General features: G+C 36.4%; 1 protein-coding gene across 3 annotated transcripts in view; it reads right to left on the bottom strand.

Annotated features, from left to right (window-relative positions):
• Positions 1-5862: 5862 nt before the first annotated feature.
• LOC114648140 (synaptotagmin-2-like) overlaps positions 5863-22082 on the bottom strand; it is a 392683-nt gene continuing 376463 nt past the window's right edge. For 2 of the 3 annotated variants that reach the window (XM_051925469.1, XM_028796989.2), the window contains 4 exons: positions 13450-13617; positions 13217-13334; positions 7461-7594; positions 5863-7123 (listed from right to left, as the gene is read on the bottom strand). In XM_051925469.1, coding sequence (XP_051781429.1) covers positions 6914-7123; positions 7461-7594; positions 13217-13334; positions 13450-13617 — 630 coding nt within the window. In that variant the 3' untranslated portion in view covers positions 5863-6913. The remainder of the gene's footprint in view (positions 7124-7460; positions 7595-13216; positions 13335-13449; positions 13618-22082) is intronic. The other variant, XM_051925470.1, reaches the window with a different exon arrangement.

Raw genomic sequence — 22082 nt, 5'->3', positions numbered from 1 at the left:
GCAGTGGATCACAAATGCTTGATGATTTCAGCAGGCATTTTGTGGTTTTCTGTTCCATGTTTTACCTACTTGTAAAATTAACTTTTTCCTGTTAACTCCTGAATACCAGATAGGGTTATGCATCAGACAGTTTATCCAGTGTTTTTATGATTATTTGTAAGGACAGAACTACCCTACTTTACATTTAGTCTAAGAATACCCTGAATAGCTGAAAATATACAAAAAAGTCAAATTGCCTTACTTAAGGCTGTGGATTGCTCTTAACTGAAAACAGAACACTTTAGGCTAATTTTGTGTATTTACAGTTTGCATGCTCATGTTTAACACTTTGATCTTAATATGTTCTTTTTCCCTATCTGGCAGAATTTCTCTCATCTGTAATGAACAGCAGGAGGAGCAATACAAGAATGGGTGGATGAATGGATAGATGAAATTTTAGAAATATTGCATTAGCCTTAGCATACTTGCCAGTTAGTAAACTGAAGTGGTGACAGAAGTGAAAGAAATAATTGAAATATTACCAGGAAAAGAAAAATGAATGCACACTGCTACATATAAAGTGAATGATGTACAGGTTGCTAACAAGCCCTGCTTAATAGGCACAGCGGTTGAATCCACGCTCTCCAAGACAAAAAACATCAACCGTTCTACATGATTTCAATTAGAACACAGGACACTAATGAACTTTTGGGCTGGATCCCTTTTCCCCACAGACTGCACATACTGTAATTCAGCAAGGTTGGCAAACATGCAAAACTGTACATTCTTGGCATATCAAAGTAATATTGCTGCTTGGTCTTTGGGATGATGACAACGACCCAATGTTTCCAGAAGACATTATGGGAGGCAAACATAATACATTCATCACATATAAGAGCTATCGATATGAAAAAGGTATATTATGGCTAACAATAGAATTCAAAATTATCTTTAATTCCCAGAAAGAAATCACAGTTATTTCTTAGACATACAGTACCAGCTGTTGTACATAGATAAAAAGCGCAGTGATCTGCTGGCACAAAGATACACATACGACATACTGAAAATGCCTGAAGTGCTGTTGAACAGACAAACAAAACCAGCAATTTTTATTTATTGTTTTCTACACAGAGGAGCACTAGCATATTAGTGCTCATTTCGTATGGCTTCAATATTATTATTAAATAATCTGTATACAGACATACATACGCGCAGAATTTGTAGTCAAAAGGCTTGTGTGGAAGTTTATATATAACTTGATATACACACACACACACACATATATATATATATATATATAAATATATATATGTGTGTGTGTGCGTGTGTGTGTGTGTGTGTGTCATATATATTACAGGTATATTTTAGTCAACACAAATTATAGCAGCATTAGACATAGGTTCACAAGAGCATCCAAGTTTTTGTTGTTTCAGCACCAGCATGTGTAGAATCAAATAACTGAACATAAATGTTAGCTTGTTGATATTAATTTGCAGTTCATATTTTCTGAGTAAAAGCACACCACAGTTTTATTATGAAAGGTTTATGTGTTATTTATTAAAATAAAAAACTTTACTTCTGCACTATGCAAACCAGAAAGTGTTTCTTTTTTCTCTTAATTTGTCTGCAGACAGGTTAACACCATGAAATTCATTGACGTGGTGAAAACTACTTAAATCCTTCTATGATTTTTTCACTTTATATATGGATTTATTATGAAGTTACATATCATTTGGGATACTGTTTTTTTTTTCTGAAAATTAGACTTCAGTTGTTTGTGAAGGTGGCTCATTGTGGTGTCAAGCCCATACCACACAATCCTGCTTTAATCAGTAGAATCAGTTTAATCACACAAAGCAAACTGAAGGGGGCAGCAGCATCACAGAAACAAAATGTATGCGGCAGGCTGAAGGTTTTCCTGTTTTTGAGGAATCTCTATGGCTGTAGGGTTTTAGTGCAACTAATTTCTGACTCCACTTTGCCAACACTTGTTTAATTAAAAATCTTTCTCTTTGTTTATTTAGCAGATTCACATTAGTATAGAATTTAGTGAAAAAGCACAGTTGTGGGTATGATTTTGAGTCACAAAGGACAAGCGGTCATCCTTATTGATTACTAATTATTAGGATGTTTTTCTCTTAATTAGTTTAAAAAACAACATTTAGAGTAGTGCAGAACACAAACAGAATAAAAATACAGAGAATGGGAATATTGTCTGTCTTGTAAATAATTCAGCAATACATTGATGATGTACAGCTCTGAGTCACTGTGTAAGAAATAAAACTAAATAATCTGTTGATCAAAGTAGGCCAGAATTTTAAATATTTAATATTCCAGTTTGTTAAAATGAATAGAAAAAATATACATGCACCAAAGAGTGCATTAAGAGTGTTAAATGGCTATACAAGTGTTTTGTTTATAATTCAATTTGATTAATAATGCTATTAAATTTAAATTGGTGATACAAATTTTAATGATTGGTGCTTGAAAATATTTTCTATTGGTTAGAGATTTTCAGCTATGCCAACTAAGTATAATTATATCACAATAAATTTCTAGTGGTTTGCATTTGAGGCATTTTCCTTGCCTGTAATGGAGTGTAATTGTATAGCATATGTATAATATATAGAATAAGTATTAAGGAAAACCCCAGTACGCAAAGTGGTGCTGCTGGCAACACCTTCTCCTGTTTTGCCCATAGAAACAAAGGCATCAACTGGTACAGCTGACATCACGTCTGCCTCTGCCACAGATGATACATAAAAACCTGCAACGTAAGAAGTCATTCTTGGGCCTGCCTCTGTGAGTGGCAACCATCATGAACAGATGCTTAAATATATATATGTGCATACGTATGTGTGGTGTATGTATCAGTACTGTGGCCAGCTGTTACCTTGCGTATAGCCAAGAGGGGGCACAAAAGGACCAATAAAACGATTTGTATGTAGGGATTCACCCAAAATATAGGGGACAGAGTGAAGTCCAACTGCAGTACATTAGGAGCCGCAAGAGAAGACAACCTGTCTAGAGATTCCATCCAGCTCAGTCTATAGTACAGAAATGCAGGAACAACAGGGACTGCCAAAACAACCTCTGAAAGTGCAAATCCCGGTGAAAAGCAGAGTGATGTTCTGAACTTGGACATTTTAGGTGAGCATTTGGTGATGGCTTAATTTGCCGAAGAAAGTACAAAGCCATAGTATGGACAGGAGTACAGAGAAAGGTGTGAGGGAAACGCTAGTTGGGCATGTTGGTTAAGTGGATCAGCTACCTATGTAATAAATACTGGCTGATAATCGTAAAGGTGAGAGGTTGTTTATTATTTTACACTATATGATGTGCTCTTTTTCCCTCTTGTGTTTAATCTTCCAGTAATTAAGCTTTTGCTATTTGGATACTTTTCAACTCTTTGATGATCTCTTGATTTTTGGTATGGCTTGAGAATGACCTCTAAGTACACAAAATTAATATATACTATGACTTCATACATATGTGTGTATGTTAATGTTATCTGAGTTCATTTCCTTGGCCATTTCATTTTTCTATCACTTTGTTACTATGCAAATAATTTGCACTTTCTCGGCATATATAAACTATCAAAATAAGCCTAGAAAATCAACATGTGATGTGAATAAACAAAAACTTGGAGGCCTTTTTGTACTATTCTGTATGAATACATCTACCTATAAATAACCCCAATAGATAGATATATCAAATAATCACTAAACACTCCAACAAATAGACAAAGGTTTACCAAGCATGCATTTAACAGCAATATTGCAGACCCACACGACTACACAACACTCTTCACAACTATATTAGGCAGTTCAAAGATTGCAGAATTGTTATTTAAAATGTACATTTTTTTCCTTACAGCTTTTGTGGAAAATACATATTTTGTCAGATATAAAATATACGATCAGTGCATTTTTTATTTATTTTATTATTAAAATGATAAAGAATAAACATAAACACACAATATTCCCTTTTATCTCCTTCAAGTCATGCCCTATTTACAGAATTGTATATAAACATGCAATATTAACAAGATAATCTATGTATATATTTATATATATATATTTATAGGTAAAATAATGCAGAACTAAACCTGCCTCAGTCAGACATGGAATAGAGTTAGTATTTCAAAAAATATACAGTATATCCTAGGGTCATTAGATTTTAAGTCCCACTAAAAGCTTTAGATTGATATAAATCTATAGGCCAAATGAGTGGTGCCGCCGATCCACCTTTACATGGCATTGAGTCGTTAAGGATGTGGAACTAGATAATAAAGTTCTGCGTATCTGCCATTCTGTTGAGAATGCAAATTTGAAGATTATGTTCAAAGCATTTTTTAAAATGTATGTATCAATTTAGTTTATTTTTTTAACAATAAAATTTTCCTGCTTGCCCTTCAACTAAAGATACAGTAGGTGTAAATGGCAGCTTAGGCAATTTAACTAGATTTATAGTAAGATATCTACTAGACACGTAAAAATGTGAATTTAAGACACTTTTTTACTGGAATGGCAATTTAAGAAGACTTTGCATGCGCACATAAACTCACACTCAACATATATTCTAAATTTATAAATTAGTAATCACTGCAAATTTGTCTTAATCAGAAAATGTTAAGAATTCATGAACTTTACCCTAATAAGTTCTTGTGTAATGTTATTGAATGAAACAATTGTTACACAGTGGGCTGCTTTGAGTAATGTAGACAGCTGTTGGACATATCAGCACTGCTCTTTTGTCAAAGGCATGAATGATACAAAATTATGGTGACGAGGGGAGATAAATCAAGTAACCTTAGATTTGCCTTACATTCAAAACAGGAACCCTTTCAACATGTTCACGTTTTTTTGGGTGGCAGCTCCTCAAACAGATTTCCATCTCAGTGCTTTCTTGTTTCATTTGTGTTCACTTTCAGTTATTTCTGTCAATGGCCAGTTTATCCCTGCACACCCATGGCTTCCATATCAAAATCCATCCACAGCATAATGGAAATGAAATATAATAAACATCCATCACATGGAACCAGTGACATTTACTGTGAGGTGAGGGAATTCCGACAACTATGACCCTAAGTCATTTACAACTACAGCCATTAATGTAACAAAGAGAAGAGCCAATTGGCAACTTAAAAATACCAAATGAGCAAAAACTGTGGTTGTATGTGTGCGAAAGAGGCAGTTATGTGCTAGTATATTAGACTATTTCAAATAACATACTGTATGCTGGCTTTCATTAACCTCATTTATCAAGTGAGTACTGATTAACAGACTTTCTGTTATCAACCTGGCTTAACATACATTTGATCCCTATAAAAACAATAATTTCCGCTCAATGAAGAATTGCTACCCAAAAACAATGACTTTTTGTAACGCAAATAGAAAACTCAGAATTCAAGCCGTCATCAGTGATCTTTACGTACGATTATTTGCCTACAAGAAAGGGGGGGTCACGGGAGCCAATCCCAGCCAACACAGGGCAGGAGCCAATCCCGGGCAGGGTGCCAACCCACCGCAGGACACACACAAACACACACTAGGGCCAATTTAGAATTGCCGATCCACCTAACCTGCATGTCTTTGGACAGTGGGAGGAAACCGAAGTACCCGGAGGAAACCCACACAGACACAGGGAGAACATGCAAACTCCACGCAGGGAGGACCCGGGAAGCAAACCTGGGTCTCCTAACTGCGAGGCAGCAGCGCTACCACTGCGCCACCGTGCCGCCCCACAAGAAAGGGTGTCTTTCATTATTACCAGTGGGTAGCCATGTCAGTCAAACTTCATTTGAGGATTAGCAATACCCTCACCTCCTTCTTTGGTTATTTTCTGCATCATTCCCAGACCTCCAACCAGTGCTGCCCAACATTGGTACAGACTGGTTGGGGTTGACACCAATATGACCTTCAGCAACACTGATGATGTCCTCTGTGGAGGTACAGAAGGATGTTGTCTGATAGATAGATAGATAGATAGATAGATAGATAGATAGATAGATAGATAGATAGATAGATAGATAGATAGATAGATAGATAGATAGATAGATCCAATTGTGGTTAATTTACATTTTCCAAATTATGTAATCCTTTCTGGATACTTTTTCACTTGTAGAAATTTTGCACTAGTAATAAAAAGACATGTTTGGATAAAACCAAAAATGTGAAAACAAATCCATGTAAAGCAGTGATTACTTCTGAATAGTAGAAGCTGTTCTTTTATCTTTAAAATATATGTTTGTCTTTTGTGATTGTTTTTCCCTTTATATTGATTCATTTACCCTTTAAACATTTCACACTACTATGGGATGGTTTGCTCTTTTTTTTTCTAATGGCTTGGCAAATGTGTAACTAAATATATATAAGCTCAGCAATTGATCCTGCTGGCATTGACAAGATTTAGTTTATTAATTAATGCCGATCCTGAAAAAGTGGTCTACAGCTGCCCAACCAATGGGAAAGATGGGAAGTTCAGCTGGCAGCAAATGCTTTATCCAGTTTATCAGAATGGGCTCTCTGAATATTTCTAAAACCATAGTAAGATGTGGTTGTACCTCAGCTACTAAAAGAAATTAATTGTGTAAAGAAACTGAAAAATACAGTAAACTCATAAAAGGTTATCATTTGTAGATAATTATGAACCAAAACAAAGCATCCTTCATACATTAATGAGTAAACATAATTCCATAAAACTCAAGGAAAGTTAGAGATTGAGCAGGAAAGGAAAACATGTAAAGAGACAACATCTGTGGAGTATTACCAGAGCAGGATTAATGGAGATGAACTTCAATTAGAAAATTGATTAATGGACAATAAAAAACCATGAAGCTTTAATATTGGCATTTACCGGCGCTGGCAGTACCAGGGGTTGTTAGTTTCATGCAGAGCCTGGAAATCAGTGAATGAGTAAAGTGGACCAGTTTTTACTTTTTCTGTGATGCCAGAATAGCATCCACTTCCTCTTCAGGTTTGAGCGGGTGCCATTGGGCGATGGGCCTACGTGGGTTTGCCAGCATGTCTGACCAGTGTCTCAGCTCGGTGCCACTTGAGTTGTACCCGACAAAGATCTTACCAATGGCATCATTCTTTCCTATTTTATCATAATCCAAGACTGTGATGACTACCTGGACTTTCTGTAACAGAGACAATGCAAAAATAAGTTGAGTAAAAACCCAGAAATATAAAAAGCACATTAATTATGAACACACTGAATTAGCCAAACAAAATGCCATGCTGCTTTTATCAACTCAATAATGCAGTCCAATTTTTGTATGATATTAAAGATGCTCTTTTTCCCTTGTCACAAATATTATGACAAACTGACTGATGCTGATGCACAATGATTTTGTGACATCCTTGCATTTATTATTGTACAGTTTACTAAAGGGAAGGGCCTGAGTTTTCTTCAGAAGTGAGTCATTTTTTAAAACGTTTAACCTGAAATTTGAAAATTAGTACAGGGAAGCTTACCTGAATTTGTTCAAATGGAATCTCAAAGCTGAATGATTCATTGTAGTAGGGGTTCAATGTATTCTTTTTCACTGTTGTCTTCTTTTTCTTTAGCCTCTTGCCATTCTGAAGCAGATGAATTTTCACATATGGATCTGGAGTGGAAAAAGATCAAAAGTAAATGTGCTGTAAATGTATTGATGTCTAATACGATTAAAATGCAAACTACTCCACAGCCTGTAAGTAAGTCACAATGAACAGAGATGTTGCACAACAGACCTCTTTTCCCAAGGCTGATAATTTTGTCTGGTTATTGGAAGTTAAATATTATTATGCTGGGGTGCCACAACATGCTCACAAACATTGAAAATAAAAGGTAGTGATAGATTGGATGAAAATTGTTGAGATTGTCAGTACCAAGGTCAACCCTTTTAAAGCAAGGGTCACAGAAGCAATTTTCTAATCAGCGGGCACAGATCTATTTATTATTGTAGTGACAGACTACACCAAGAAGGCAAGATTTTATAAGTGTTGTGTGGATCTGATTCAGAAAACAAGTGGCAGTTGTATATATGGCATACAGAATTCGGCCCTAATGGTTTTCTGTTTTTAAACTGGGTAGAAGATATCAAAGTGGGAAGCACATTTAATCAAAATTAGTACAACACTGAGTTATGCTTCAATTGGTTATTCAAGTGTGCTGTATTTCTATATTTTACACATAGGTCTAGCTTTCATGTACACACACATATAAAAATATATGGGGGGTGTTATGGGTCGCCATGAACATTGGTTTTGATGCCACTCTAAGCGCTTTAAACAAACTATAAAACAGCAATAAAGAAGCTGAAAAACAACAGTGATCCACTCAATATATACATATTTAACAAGAACAAAGACTGACAGGTGTATTGTGCAGTATTTACTGTGGGAGAATAACATAGCATTCATCTTAAAGAAACATCATAACAGGTTAATAAATGTCAGAAACCTTTTCAGGCATATCAGGAAATCAGATAACGATCAAGTGAACAACAAAATGTACTGAAAGATGACAAAGAGATGACTAGGAAGTCAGCAGATATCCTGTAAACAACCAGAATGGACAGTTGTTAAATGTCAAGGGTGGGTGGCTCAACTTAAAGGTATAAGAAGGACTAGAATATAATATAATAGACTTTTATTTTATATAAGTCATTTGGGTGTAAACCAATGTAAATTCAGTGGTTTATAAAATGAACCTCTACTCTTTTGTTTCTCTGATCATTGTGATCATGCTGTAACAGACTGCTTTTGAAGAATGCTCCCTTCTAAGGCATTCTGCCAAGGAATAATTGAAAGATACAATGAACAGCTTTTCTTGTGCCCGATTACTGATTTGTCCTATTAGAGGATAAGTTGCTTTCTTTAATTAAGATGTTGATTTCAACCACAGTTTTGGTGCCCCACGTGGGGCTTTCTGAACCCCAGAGGAGGAGCACCCAGCAGATCGGAATCTCAAAAGATGCGAAGTCGACAAGATAATTATGGTGCATCTGAAATTAGGACCAACTTGTTCCAATCTGCATGGGACTTCCCTACAGAGGTTAGTTGTATTCTATACTAAGATAAGCTCCACAATGTGAGTGGGACTGTTCTTCTTCTACTGAATCAACATTCTGGAAAGAACACAAGAAACATCTCCAAAGACATCAACAAAAGGTTGTACATGTACAACTAACCTTATACGGAAGTTATGGGTAAAATAAATCAATAACATTTAAGGTCTTAATCACTGGAAAGAAATGTCATTGCATACATTATGTGTAAGGAAGGAGCAGCTCTGAGATATTCACAACAGTATTTTATCATAAATGGAAGTCAAATGGTGGTAACAGAAGGTGGTGCATTGAGTGTCATGTTCTACAAAAAACACTACAAAATGCTTCTGTAGACAAGTCCTTACTAAATATTTGGAATGTACATACCCAATCAAAAAAGTAAATTCAGCAGATGATTATGTACCTAAGAAGGAACTATACTTTCAATGACAAAGTTGGAAGCTAAAGGCATGTAGTAACTGGAGTACTTAAACCCCTGAAATTGAGGATCTTTAATAAATTGGTCATGTGGCTAAATCAGAGTATCCCAGCATCTATAAAAATACACTAAAAAAACAATAAATGGGAAGCTAAATGATTTCTTTGGTAAAAAAATAAACAAGCGAGGTCCTGAAACCTAAATGATTCCTAAAATTATAATCTGGCGTTTAAAATGTTGAACTTAAATTCAGAACAATGCCAGTCCAATGACTGTGTGTGTCATTTACACTGACATTGCTTTTGTAATAGTTATGCTCTATCATAGAGATAAATGAATTGAGCATCACAGAGACACAGTAGTTAGTAGTGCTACCCCAAAGAAATCCTAGATCAGTCCACTACTGAGTCCAATTGGGATAGAGTTTGCACATTCTCACTTTATCTATGTTCATTTTCTTTGGATACTGTGTTTTCCTTTCTTCATCCAAGAAATGTACATATTGGGTGAGCCAATAGCTCTAAATTGGTTCTCAGTGAGTGATGTCTGTGTTATTGAGACCTTCGTTGAACTGAAAACCTATAATTAAAAGCAAAGTTCAGAAAATGGATAGAAGAAGAAAAAAGGACAACTAGGTAGATTCAAATAGTCTAAGAAACCCTGCCACTATTATTATAGTCACCAAACATGTCTTCTGCTTCTAACCAAGATACATAAAAAGGTGTGAGAAAGGGATCAGTATATACCTAAAATGTATTTTTATTATATAATCCCTTTTTTATTGTCTCTTATTCATGATGAGAACTGCAATTAAAGAATAAGAAGTCTTTATGGAGGGAACCCATTACAGGTGCTGGTCATAAATTTAGAATATCATGACAAAGTTGATTTATTTCAGTAATTCCATTCAAAAAGTGAAACTTGTATATTAGATTCATTCATTACACACAGACTGATGTATTTCAAATGTTTATTTCTTTTAATGTTGATGATTATAACTGACAACTAATGAAAGTCCCAAATTCAGTATTTCGGAAAATTAGAATATCAATCAAGACCAATGCAAAACAAGGATTTTTAGAAATGTTGGCCAACTGAAAGGTATGAACATGAAAAGTATGAGCATGTATAGCACTCAATATTTAGTTGGGGCTCCTTTGGCCTGGATTACTGCAGCAATGCGGTGTGGCATGGAGTCAATCAGTCTGCGGCATTGCTCAGGTGTTATGAGAGCCCATGTTGCACTGATAGTGGCCTTCAGCTCTTCTGAATTGTTGGGTCTGGCGTATTGCATCTTCCTCTTCACAATACCCCATAGATTTTCTATGGGGTTAAGGTCAGGCGAGTTTGCTGGCCAATCAAGAACAGGGATACCATGGTCCTTAAACCAGGTACTGGTAGCTTTGGCACTGTGTGCAGGTGCCAGGTCCTGTTGGAAAATGAAATCTGCATCTCCATAAAGTTCGTCAGCAGCAGGAAGTATGAAGTGCTCTAAAACTTCCTGGTAGATGGCTACGTTTACCTTGGACCTCAGAAAACACAATGAACCAACACCAGCAGATGACATGCCACCCCAAACCATCACTGACTGTGGAAACTTTAAACTGGACCTCACTCAACGTGGATTCTGTGCCTCTCCTCTCTTCCTCCAGACTCTGGGACCTCGATTTCCAAAGGAAATGCAAAATTTACTTTCATCAGAAAGCAGCAGTCCAGTCCTTTTTGTCTTTAGCCCAGGCGAGACGCTTCTGACGCTGTCTCTTGTTCAAGAGTGGCTTGACACAAGGAATGTGAGAGCTGAAACCCATGTCTTGCATACATCTGTGCGTGGTGGTTCTTGAAGCACTGACTCCAGCTGCAGTCCACTCTTTGTGAATCTCCCCCACATTTTTGAATGGGTTTTGTTTCACAATCCTCTCCAGGGTGCGGTTATCCCTATTGCTTGTACACTTTTTTCTACCACATCTTGTCCTTCCCTTCACCTCTCTATTAATGTGCTTGGACACAGAGCTCTGTGAACAGCCAGCCTCTTTAGCAATGACCTTTTGTGTCTTGCCCTCCTTGTGCAAGGTGTCATTGGTCATCTTTGGGACAACTGTCAAGTCAGCAGTCTTCCCCATGATTGTGTAGCCTACAGAACTAGACTGAGAGACAATTTAAAGGTTTTTGCAGGTGTTTTGAGTTAATTGGCTGATTAGAGTGTGGCACCAGGTGTCTTCAATATTGAACCTTTTCACAATATTCTAATTTTCCGAGATACTGAATTTGGGACTTTCATTAGTTGTCAGTTATAATCATCAACATTAAAAGAAATAAACATTTGAAATACATCAGTCTGTGTGTAATGAATGAATCTAATATACAAGTTTCACTTTTTGAATGGAATTACTGAAATAAATCAACTTTGTCATGATATTCTAATTTTATGACCAGCACCTGTAATTTAGTCAAGATGGGCCACTGTAGGAGAGGCTGAAGAGGACTTCTGATATAATTTAAATTCCTTTCCGGGAAAGAAGAATGAAAAGAAAAAAGGGAGGTGGGAGATTGAGCAGTCTGCCTTCTGGTATTATTGAAATAACCAGGGCCTTATTTGAAAAGTGAAACATTAAAGCCATCAGAAGGAACCAAGGGGGATAAAGAAGAATGTCGTAAATAGAAAGCACATTGTCAGGTCTACCGGCAGCTGATTGTTTTGGGAAAATATGCAGGGCTTTATGCATTGCAGTGGTGAGCCTTAGAAAGTGACTGGTGTAGGTGAACTTTATTCCTACCGTTTAAATTTAAGTACTGGAAACATAAAGGAACAGGGACTTAAATACTGGCCACCCAGCTGTCATGGGATAAAAGATTTGATCTGTATAAATTCTGCAAGAACTTAAAGAGTCAATTTTGCCTTATGATCAACAAAATGTATTTGTTTTTTTCAAGAGTAGTGTGCTTGAAAATTTTGTTGTGTGTTTTATTTAATGGTCTTAAACCTGAATCAAGTATAACTGAAAGGGCTCCTGATGATATATTAAGGTCATTACAGTGAGCTGCTTTTGTTAAAGATATTTAAGAAGTGGCTACATCCTCACTCTTACCTCAAGTCACGAAACAACAGATTGCTAAATATCTTCTCTAAGGACTGTTTCAAGGCTTCATAAATGTATATCACTCTGGCTGGAGAAGGACAGCTAACCTTTGCACGTTGGACTTCATTCAACTGGCAACAGATGTGAAATCACAGAACCTGTTATTAGCTTGTAAGGGTAGCCCGGCCTCATTAAAGGCTTTCTCCCAAAAGGTTGCCATTGTTTGCTTCATTTTTTGAATTGTATCAGAGTAAGTCAAAATTTTATTTTTATTTTTCATAGTGTTACAATAGTCATTTCCACTTCAATAGGCACACAAGAAGAGGAGCATGCAGTTATCCAATTTTTGTGAGCTGAAGATGTATCAGTATCCAACACTGGATTGAAAAGTTAAAAAATGAAGAATGATCAGGGCATCCATCCACATCCACATCCACTGCTTCTCACATTATTGAACATAGTTGTGACGTGATAAACTAGGAGACTACAACAAAAATTAACTTTTTATTATTAATGTATTTCTTTCTTTAAATATATTGTAGACACTTTTTTTTTAAATACCCCTCATATACGTGTCTCTCATTTCAGACTAAATGCTATTTTTCACTCTCTATATTTTTTTTATTCAATCTCATCTGCTGGTAATATGGGTGTTGTAAAAAAAATGAAATCTTTACTTACCTGAGAGTCCACCCACATCCATTTTCTTAAGGTTCTTAGCTTCCAAGATGCAGACAGTAAGTTTTCCAGCAGTGGGGACATAGCGCAATGAAATGCAGATGTCCCCCAGCTTCTCTGGCTGTCACATAGGAAATGGCACAATCGTATGACATTCAAGCAGATATCAGGCAACATCCTTTTAATTAGAAACATTCTACAAAGAGTAGCAATTTGCTGATTAATGCAACACTGACCTCCTCTTTTTCTGCACTTTCCAGATCTCTCCATTCCTCAATAGGCTGTCCCAGGTCCACAGTGTTCATAGGTACTTTGACCTCACCGATGATATCATGCTTGGAGAAGCGATCAAAGTCATAAATAGCCATCACCAAAGTTTTTCCTCCCAATTCTTGATATGGAATCTAAAAGGGAAATAAATAGTTGTGACGGTTGTTTCCCTGTCGCTTTAAACATAGAAAATAACAAAAAAAATCCTCTGAATGTTGTACATTTCGCACATGTACTAAACAGATGTCACAGGGGTGTTGCTGCCATTTCTGATCAAGAGGGTTTAGTTGTGTTCCCGAAATGCCACTCATGGTTCATTAGTAGTAGACCTTCAAAACAGCCCTAGGGTATGGTGGAGAAAATATGTCCTGTATTTAGTCCATTCACATCATAGCCTATACACCTTTTTTTAAACTTATGTATTTGATCAAGATAGTAAAGAAACAATTAAAGCAATATTATATAACACATATTCCTTATATTAAATATAAACAACAACTATACTAGTTTGGTTTTTTGTCATGTACTGATTGACATTACTACCTTAAAGTTACACAATACTGCATTTAGTATTGTCCTTGTCACTGTCACCATAGATTTCACATATAGTCCTCATGTCAGAGTGACTTTTTAGATAGATAGATAGATAGATAGATAGATAGATAGATAGATAGATAGATAGATAGATAGATAGATAGATAGATAGATAGATAGATACTTTATTAATCCCAAGGGGAAATTCACATACTCCAGCAGCAGCATACATGGAGCTGCTGGAATAGCTGCCATTCACGGTTTTATGGGTTGGTCTACTTTCCTCCTGCATTCTGCAGACATCCATGCTAGATTTAACTGCTGATCGTAAGTCGGCTCAGTATGAGTGACATTTCCCAAGACCCTTTAAATACCCCCACTCATCTTCTTTCCTGCTTGCTTTTTTTATCACAACCGCTGTAGTAATTACTCTCTGTTTCTGCTTCTGCTCTCTGTTTTTTCACCAGTTTCATTTTTCAATGGGATTGATGTGCCTTCAGTGTTGAGTCTTTATCTTGAGTAAAAATCAGAGTTATGTGTCTCTTTAATAAAATCAGTGCAGGATTTAAACAAGGGTGACATGGGCATTTTGCTGGGGGTGGCACGGAGAACTCTCACCAAAGCAACCTAAGTTGGTCAGTTTATTAAGGGTGTTATTCTATAAAGTCCTGATTATCTGCACAGAGTGGTGTCAATTGTGTAAAACCATAAAATATCTATCATATCTACCGATACACGAGGGGCGCTTTATATGAAAGGAAAGGGCTTTTGCTCCGGACACCAAGGGGGAGCCACCCTAGATGCTGAAATCTAATATTGACTACTCATGATGGACATCGAGGGCCGCCATTCCCCTTCCCATCTAAGGCTCAAAATGGTCCTCGACCGGCAGTGATTAAAATGTTTGAATATGTACTGTATATAGTTACAGTATATTCTGCATGTTTGAGGAGTGATTATGCATAGAGAAATGGGTGGAGGAGGTTAGTAGTTCAGCATGGTACATGCTAAAGTGCGGGGACTTGGGTGGCTGCCTCCTTGGCTACTCCATAAGATGGCCCTATTTGCTACTTATGGTGGACTCATCATTCTCGCTACACAGATATTGAATAGTGTGTTCTCACAAAGCAATCAATACAGAAGTATTACTATAGTCCAAGGCAACTTTCAAATTTGAATACATCCAATGTATTAGAGCACCTGTCACATGCAACACACAGTTGAGTTTTAAACACTCACCAAATTTTTTCACCGTCTTATAAAATTAATGTTCATTTAAATAAATACTTCACAATGTCTGTCAGTTGCTCCACTGAAGAATGCTTGCTACTCAGTGTTCATTTGTGGGAGTGATCCAGAACATTCTACTGAGCATTTAAATACATTAAAATTAAACTCAGGTTCAGGTTGCAAGAATATTTTCAGCTGAGACCTCAATAGGTTTCCTTTCAACTTTAATCCATCTGCATGACTTTGAAAACGGAAACTGACTTAAAACATACGTTTGGTTTTCATCTGCTTCTAAATTGAAACAGAAACAAATTTTCTCTTTGTCCCTGCCTGATCCCAAAGATCCAAAATATAAAGCAATGCAGTGGTCTACTTTTTAAAATTTTGTGGAATGCTTTGTTTATTTCATTTTGCTAAATAATTTGGATGCAAATGAAGAAAGAGATTATTTAAAAAGGCCTCATTTGAGATTGGTTCTACCTTTGAGCCCAAAACTACCACTGTAAGCTTTTGTCCCACGACCCTGAACCAGATAAAGTGTTTTCATAAATGGATAGATGGGTGGATAACCTCATGCTCCAGTGACCAGTTATGACATTTTCACATACTTTTAGCTGTGCCCAAGTAACACTTCTGCATACAGTGGTTTAATCTTTTCCAATTATGTAGCATTCTGCATTTAAGTACATTTCTATGGATTTCTGTCTAATTTGAACTGAGTGGTGAGGAGGAATTCACCCAGATTTGACTGATCAACTGTTGTTCTAGAAAGGATCATAATTTTCTATATCTTCATGGTCCAAATTCACCTGAGAACTTCACTGCTGACTCTCATGTTCATTATGGAGTGCATATTGCATTATGGATGTCAATTATAAAAACTTCCACAGAACTTTGCTCACTTACAAATTGAACAGTGCACCAGTGATCAATACCCAATATTCGTTTAATTTCAGTACAGATCATCAAGAAGCATAAAAAATATCATATGAAACATATTGTTTTAAAAGTTTACATGGCCACAAATGAAAAAAAAACATATAAATATGTTTTAGAAGAACCATAAATAACTAAATAACAACTACAAAATGAATCAGTAGTCTAATCAATATGAGGCAGTAATGCTAAAATGCTGCAAATGGTTTTCCAAATGTACCACATGTTCCTACTGTGCAAACCACAAGTTCTAAGAGACACATTGCCCATGTTAAGGGAGCATCATAAAATTATAGTTCCTGGGATCATCTTTGATTACAGAGCAGTTGTTTGCTAACCATTGCCAGCATGAGTAATCTGGCAGATCAGAGAGATTATGATAATGCTTGAACAGCTAAATATCAAACATCAAGTGTGACCTCTGAGACTTTCAATTCCTGAATAGCACTTTTCTTTTTTCTGCTCATACGGCAGTTGATTGGTGAGCTATTATAGAGATTAAGGTTTCAAGTGTGCTGAAATTTTGCTTATTGCATGACTTCTGAGGAAAAATGCAATACATACCGTATACACTGGGACAACAAATAGAGAAAAAAACTTGACGCATGAAATCTCAGACACAACTCTTTTCTTTCCACTAGACAATTTATACTGACCTTGTTTTAAACTGAAGGCAAGCACCTTATAGTGTATACAGAGTGGCAGAAGACCAAGATTATAACACAGAACTAGAAAATCACTCTGGAAACCCTTATCCACTCTGGAAAATGATGAGCTACAACAGATAACTGAATACTTGGAGCTGTTCATATGCCCCTGTATAGTAGGTCAAGGAGGCAGGCTAATTGCTCTCCATATCTTTGCTTCACTGAAATAATGTATTGGTCTGGCTGTGCAGATTAGTGTCAGATCAAAGTGACCTCCATGTACTCCTTAAGGACAGACCTCTGAGTTCATTTAAAGCTCTGCTCTAAGTACAGTTACCAGGATAAACCATCCAGAACATTTTATTGCACTGTGTTTAGATGCACAACAGTTAATTACCTTTTACATATCATCTTTATTTCCATTAAGGAATATAATGCTCATAGATTGCTATTTTCACATGAGTAGAAACTATAAAGTATTTTATTTATCTTTTCTCCTTGCTGGCAATTGTAAAAATACATTTAGTTTAAATTGTGGGCTGTACAATGGTGTACAGTTTGGTGCTGATGCCTCAAGGATTCAGTATCTGCATTCAAATTCCATGTCTGGTAATTGACTGTGTGGACTTTGGACATTCTTATCATGTTTGAAAGGGTGTTTCTCTGGATTTCGTTTGTGACGGGCCACATGGGACCCGGCCGGAACACTCCTGCTGCATATGTTCCAGGGGAGCAACCATGGGCAGCTCCATACCTCCCCCAGGACGCTTGGTGGCAGCCTCCCTGGCCAACGGTGATTCCTCAACCTCCCGCAGGGGTCCATAGGAGATGGAGTCCTCCACAGCCTGGTTGGGAGCTGGGGTGGCCATCAGGGGGTGCTGCATGGATTCCACAGCCTGGCTGGACAAATCTTCAGTCCCACCCGGAAGTGCAATTGGAACCAGGTGGTCAAGCACCTGGAACACTTCTGGGTGGGCTATAAAAGGGGCCAGCCACCACCACTCTGTGGCCAGAGTCGAGAGGTGGAGGACAAAGCCAGACGGGAGGAGTGGTGGTGCCAAAAAAGTGTTCTTGTGTTGGCTAAGTGCTTTTGGGACTGTGTATTGCCTGTGGGGTTCACGGGGAAGACGTGTCCCACAGGTGAAGAAAAATAAAAGTTCTGAGTGTTTTTACACGTGCCTCAGTGTGAGTCTGTGTCAGGTCCAGCGCTATACAGCGTCTTATATCACGTCTTCTACATGCCAAACATAAATTAGGTAATGGGCAGTTCTAAATTGTATTCTTGTATATTCTGCTAAAGTGGAAAAAGGTGGAAGAAAAAAAACAGTAAAGAAACAGGAGATGAGAAGGAATGAATTATAGGTCAGAAAAAAAATAGGTGTCTTAGCCTCTTAGCCAAAAAGTCACTTTAAACAAAATAACAAACCCAATAAGCAAACAAACTCTTAATCATTAAACTCACAAAGTCCTAACTTTCAGATGTCTTAAGCTTATCCAAAATCTTGGATGCCAGAACTAGTGGGCTGCCATCTTACATAGTGACCACACGGTGACATTATGCAGTTTAAATTACGGTTGTCATTTGAAGACAATGGAGCAGCATTTCCAAAACTATTATAGCTTCCATCAAGAGCAATAGTGGAAATGGTTGCACCCATGATAAACAAATTATGGCACTAAAAACTAATGGTATTTCAAAGGTGAAGAAAAGATACAAAATAATAATAACAATTCTGCAACATCAAATTCAAAACAGTGTGAGTGTCAATATGTTCGTGAATGGGCCCTACATTTGACTGGCTTCCTTTTCAAAAATGGTATCATGACACTGAATTGGGTTAAAATAATGTTATGTTATGTGCTATGTTATGGTATATTTGGCAGTGTGGATTGGACAAAAGTGGAGAATATACTGTATACATCTAAAGAGTAGACAAAGACTGAATTATCCAGTAGAACATGTCAGGTGCTTGTATTTTGTTCTAATCCAAAACAAGGCAATTTCAGTAGGGTGGCTTTTATTGTGTGGATCTTTATATTCCCTTGTGAGCTGCAAGAAACTGGGACGAGCTTCTTATCCAATGCTAAATTAAGAAAAAGAAAGTGGAGGAGAAAGCTTGCATTTCATAGTCGGCCATGCCAGCTACCTTTTGAAAGTATACTGCTGAACTGCCCCATGAGATGCAATCAGTTTTTGAAGGTTACAAATGGTTTGCCTTTACAGCGTATGAAACAAACCACAATTAATGGCCATAAAGTTGTTTGAAACTCTGATCACCTGGATATGAAATTGAGGAAAGAAAGGACACAGTGGAGCAGGGCAGAACAATTTTATAATATGAAAAAAACAAGATAAAGTAGAGCTGGATAAAACAGTTTCAAAAATAGCCATAGACCTCAAGCATTAAAGAAATCTTTAGAGGGTACACATGGGTCTCTCCTTAAAGATTTGATCAAATGGGACATTGTGAGCTTAGAAAAGGGCTACTTATTTGTTGTAAAAGGTATACATCCAACTGAAAAGAAGGATGTTTGAAAGTTTGATAATGAATGGACTGATGTTAAGAGTATTTTAAATATTATTTATTCCATGAAATTACAAAGTAAAAGTAAAAGCGCATATATTGTTTGTGCTAGCAGTCTAACAGCCCAATGTAGTATGTGACTTCCCATTTCAATAAGCTTTTCAAGTAAAGAACACAAGCTGATGTTGCTCCTAAAAGATCTTGAACTGTGGTTTTTTGTTCTTGTTCATTACTATGAACATCTTGGTGCCTCTTATTGTTAGAAATTTACTAACTTCCAAATGGTACTTTTAATAATTAACAATTTAGCCTAATGGAGCACTTCTTCTTAACCTATTTTAATTACTGCTTTATATCATGATGTGAAATATTATTAATTTTGAGAGCAGTGTAGTGACATGCAACAAAGACAGATGTATAGGATTGGGAAACCAGGATATATGTCAGGTTCTCGATTAATCTAAATCTTCTGTATTTACTGTTGTACAAAGGTTGTTTTACAAGTGATTAATTTTTATTATAATTAATTTTAATTCTTTTATTACACCTTTAGTAAGATCAGTGCCTTTGGACTTTATTCTGGCTGTTTTCAATCATGTAGTAAGTGTTGCCAGCTAGGTTTACACAGGCACCAGTGTGTATGATCAGTTTAAATAAAAAAAGAGAAGGATTTCCACATCTAATTTTTTTAGGAAATATTTAGGAAATAAACTTTAGCTTTTATTTGACTATGAGTTTAGGTTCTCTCACGGTTACTGCTGTTTCCGTGTCTCTTACGTAACATCATTTTATGAAGGGAGTAGATAGCCAAGGGTAATTAAAACATCCTCCATTAAATGGTGACATCCAGGACACCCATCCAGTCTACTATTATTGTGTAGGAGCGAACGAATCAGTGAAAAATATTAATTTCATAAACATTTCCAAACAAAGTTTTTCTTAATGTACTAAAAATTCACATCTTTATATTTTGAATAGTTCAAAAGCACACCAAAAACATTATCTACCAAGAAATGCACTTTACTTTTTTTTTATTATAGTGAATCAATGAAGTCTTAACCCATAACTACCCTGATTTTTAAAAGGCAAAATTCAGTGCTAACTCAGGCCAGAGCATGTCTAATTTTAATATTTTGACAACTGTTACTAAGTTCACATTAATCAAGAATTTCAGTTTTGATTAAATTCAGTTAACTTTACTTTAGTATAGCACACTGCAGTGTTTAGTGGTTCAGTGTGCTCACAAAATATTACAAGAATACCATGAAAATGTGAAGTATTAAACCTCATAACATTTGCGTATATAAACATATGCATCAAACTGGAGATGAGGTTCACAAACGTTTGCTACTGGCAAAACAGAGACTCCCATCATGGCATCAGATGAACTCACAATCAGTCAGAGGCTGGTTTTCCTTAACAAAAACAGAATCCTGAACAGGGTTATAAAAAAAAGAAAAATAATTTAAAAAACACAATGAAAACCTGCAGTATGACCAAAACAAATTTGTAGCGTTTACTCTGCAGAACAACTTGGTTTAGAAGGTGAAACCTGGAGAAGTTCACATTCACTTTATACCTTGAGAGTCTGGACTATTGGATGATACAGAAATCTGTTAATACATTCTTAATAAATAAGTTGAAAACTGGTAGTTATTCTTGCTCATACAGTTTTTAAAAAGGTAAAAATTGAGAAATTTTGAATGTTGGGTGAATGCATTCTTTTAATATAGCCCATTCTCCCAAACCTTGTTTCCTTCTTGGCCACTTAACCACATTTCAAGTTAGCAAATGCCCTTGTGAGCAAAATCTTATTTAATTGAAAGCAAATAGCTGAAAAACAAAACTGAATAAATCTACATAATTGTCAAACTCATTTTTTTTCTTACTTTTATTTTTTTATTTTTAAATTCATAATCAGTTAGTCAACTCCTTTTACTTTATTTACATTACTCATGAGAGCGTGCTATAGGCATTGGACTTTAAAAGAGACAAGGTGGTCAGTTCAAAACAATTAATATGTTTTGGAAAGAACTTCCAAAATCGAAAAGAGACATAAAATAAACCTGACAAGGCATATACTGTTCATAGAGTTACATTTGTTAGAGCCACAATAAACTCAACTTAATTTTGCAGGGATGACTATTAATATCAATTTGTGCATTGGTTTTGAGATTTTGCAATTTGTCAGTTGCATTTGGGGGCTGGGATAAGTTTTGTGCCATAAATTTTCACCCACATATTCTCAAAAAGCTTCTTTAAACTACCTATTAGTTGTTTATAGTTCTTCTTTAGATGTCGTGATTGTGTACTGCGTTTTGTTTTGTTTTTGTTTTTTTTGGACACTGATCGAGACAGTTGCTCACCCACACAATGTAATTATCTATCAAGCCCAACAAGTCTTGCAGCTGTTATAAACAAGAAACTGCAAAATCAAGTGTGGTCATGCCAGGCGTCAGCAGCGAGGATGGTCTGCCTAAATCAATCTTCATATTCGAAATTAATTAATTTCCCATATATTTCAGCACTGATGAAAAACAGTAAGGATAAGATAATACAGCAGAAGAACATACAGTATATGCCTGCAGTATACTCTCACCAGGATCAGCAAGAAAGTCAGTATTAGAGACTCTCATGTTTTTATATGGAGTATAACCTCAGGATTTTAAAAGTGCAGTGTCCTGAAGAGGATTTCAGAGCAGTGGTTCTCAACCTGTGGGGCGGGCC

This window comes from Erpetoichthys calabaricus, chromosome 3, assembly GCF_900747795.2.
Source record: "Erpetoichthys calabaricus chromosome 3, fErpCal1.3, whole genome shotgun sequence".
NCBI lineage: Eukaryota > Metazoa > Chordata > Cladistia > Polypteriformes > Polypteridae > Erpetoichthys > Erpetoichthys calabaricus.
The sequence above is the reverse complement of the archived record's forward strand: the minus strand, read 5'-3'. Positions and strand labels throughout refer to the sequence as shown.